Raw genomic sequence first — 2,727 nt, forward strand, 5'->3', positions numbered from 1 at the left:
AAGTGTCTCCATTCTTTGTTTTCTATTTTATTACGTTCATTCACTTCTGTTTGTTTCTCTTCTACCCCAATCTTTGAGCTAAATTCTTACGGAGGAGTTGATAGAATGTATCCGTCATAGTTTCTTCGAACAATCTGCAATAGAAACTACGAGGGAGCAAGCTATCCTGAATCTGGTCCGATGTAATGAGACAGGAATAATTATTACCTCATAGTTAGTGATCCTCGGGAAGGAGCGTTGACAGCATGGTTGAATTTAATGATTTAGATACTTTCCTTTCAGTCGTTTGCTTGACGCCTCATGCACCATACCTCTTGATTATTGAGCTCTTTCAGTCTTTTTGTTTATTAATTATTTTTTGCATGAATGAGACTGGGTATTTCACCATGCTCTTCAACTCCTCTCTGAATTTGGACTGAGTTGCCACATAAATCAATGTGTTTGTGCAGCAATTTAAATTTCGCAGCATATATGCGATAGTTGAAAAATTGTAAGAAGAATAATCATCAAAGTAATCATCAACATCAAAAAAGTAGAAAACATACACCAACCACAAGAGCATGAAGCTGCCAGATATAGTGAAGATTAAAATGATAGACTTTCTTCTGCTCTCCATCTCTGGGTCACTGTGATTCTCTATCCTGTTCTGACCCCTCAGTCCCTTACGGACTCGGCTGGCCACTAGAATGTGTCTGACTGTCAGAGCATTAAGCAACAGAATTATCCCGAATGGTATCAATGGGGTTAAAACTTTTTCAAAATTTCTAAACCCAATCCACCTGGGGTCAGTAAAATAGCTCCGCTTGTTATCACAGCGCCAGGGAACATTATCAACAATCCTTCGAGGTTCAAATCTGAAGTAGATGGGAATGTTTTTCAAACAGAGTAATGTGCCGCTTGTTGCTAAAACTATTGATGCAACTTTCTTGGTGCAATATGTCGATTTGAACTTTTGACAACAAATGGCAACAAATCGATCAAAAGTGAATGTGACGGTGAACCAGACAGAACAGTCTGTGGCAGCACGTAGCATAACATAACGAACACTGCACACAGGGGTGATTCTCAGGAAATTTGTTCCAAAATAATATGCATTAATTCGCTTCAAAATGACCTCAGTAATAATGACCATGAGATCCGCAGACGCCATTGCCATCAGGTATCGAGTGGTGCAGATGGAGAGGCCACAATTTCCACGGGACAGAATCACGATTGCCGCTACGTTAACTGAACGACAGAAAAGACAAAAAAGTGTGGAAGTTACTTATCCGCTTCTGAGCACAGACATCATGGAATTCAGCGTCAGAAAATTGAGGGTTAAGATCAGATTTTAGGTTACTGAATCTCAACTATGACCTCAACTAACCACAGGCAGCAACTTTCCAGGTACTGCTACCACACTAATCCACCTTCCCCCAGACTCGATCAGTCTATCATTCAGTCGAGTCCATTTATTTAAAGCCGTTTCCCGTGATAATGTTACTTGTATCATAAATACTTTAATGATTTCTATTTAGAAAGCGGTTTAATGAGATTATCTGCTTGTGTTCAAAGGGCATGGATGACTTTCTACGGCAAGGTCATTATAAAAAATTAACCTATATTAATTTATATTGTGATTAAGCAACAGTAATATTCTGTTTCGGTTTCTCACTTTCAAATCCCAAGAATATTGAATCTCTGCTCCAGGTGCACATATTTTGAACGACAGGACCGCAAATATTGAGATGAGAATTAACTGGAAGCAAAGGTCTTGTCATTTGCACAGAACAGGTGGATATTTCAGATAATTGAATTGTTTACAATTATACAGGGTTATAAGAGTTGAAAGGTGGATTGGTGAAGAATAATAATACATGGTAACCAGCGCTCCCTGGCGTTATATGCTCCACTCCAATTAGTCACCACACTCAGTGTAATGCCACACTGACAGATAACCGGAATAACTCATTCTTATGAGATTCCTACCCTGTTGTTTGATTCAACAGCTCAGAGTATTGAGAGGAATGCAGTAACTTTATCATAAAGAGCCCCTGCAGCTAAGAACAATCGATGCAACAGAATATTAACGCAGAGGAAAATCAAGACATTTCATGAAGTTTTATTATTGAAGCTATGACAATTCGATCCAATTAAGCTTTATCATTCACATAATAATAACAAAAACAAGCTCATGCACAGGTGCACAAAAACACATTTGGTTTTGGACACTTACCGGGAACACCAACTACGGCAAGGACCAGATAGAATATTTTTCTGACCAATTCAATTGGTCGATGCATTTTCTATGTGAATTGAGTCAGCCCCTTTGTGCAGCAGACAATGTCTCCGAATTAAAGTCTGAATTGAAGTCACACCTGTGCATGAACTTTATACACTCGAGGATCTCCAGAGACTCATTTTGCAAAATTATTCAATTGGATTTTCAAGTGTGAACAAAGAGTTGCGTTAACTCCCTGCAGTGTCAATGTACGAGACACTGAGACTTACTTCGTCTACTCCCTACCTCATAGACTTGGTAAGTATGGTCACATTGTCATAACTGCAGGCTGAAATAAACAGCAGTAGAAATGTTCCCGTCAACATCCTGACTCGCATCGCTTGATCTCGTATTGTTTCAGAGAGGACATTCACTCCGGCTCATCATTGAGTAATTAAATCCTTCATGACAGAATCTCCTTTCAGATGATTTGTACCCCTGCATGTTGCTCTGGCAATTCGGTTAAA

The 2,727-nt window shown here is 39.2% G+C and overlaps 1 protein-coding gene across 1 annotated transcript; it reads right to left on the bottom strand.

The window, feature by feature from the left end:
- Positions 1–331: 331 nt before the first annotated feature.
- LOC144505576 (putative G-protein coupled receptor 139) lies at positions 332–2,282 on the bottom strand. Its single transcript, XM_078231696.1, has 2 exons — positions 2,216–2,282; positions 332–1,227 (listed from the first exon to the last, which is right to left on the bottom strand). Exons 1-2 carry the CDS (start codon positions 2,280–2,282, stop codon positions 332–334), a joined length of 963 nt encoding a protein of 320 aa, XP_078087822.1.
- Between the last annotated feature and the right edge of the window lie 445 nt (positions 2,283–2,727).

Source organism: Mustelus asterias, chromosome 16 (assembly GCF_964213995.1).
Source record: "Mustelus asterias chromosome 16, sMusAst1.hap1.1, whole genome shotgun sequence".
NCBI classification, from domain to species: Eukaryota; Metazoa; Chordata; class Chondrichthyes; order Carcharhiniformes; family Triakidae; genus Mustelus; species Mustelus asterias.

Bases quoted from the DNA above. Each gene is read 5' to 3' on its own strand.
- LOC144505576 (XM_078231696.1), bottom strand. From the start codon at position 2,282: ATGCATCGACCAATTGAATTGGTCAGAAAAATATTCTATCTGGTCCTT. The intron at 1,228-2,215 runs GTAAGTGTCCAA...TCTGTCGTTCAG, and splicing joins TGCCGTAGTTGGTGTTCCCG to TTAACGTAGCGGCAATCGTG.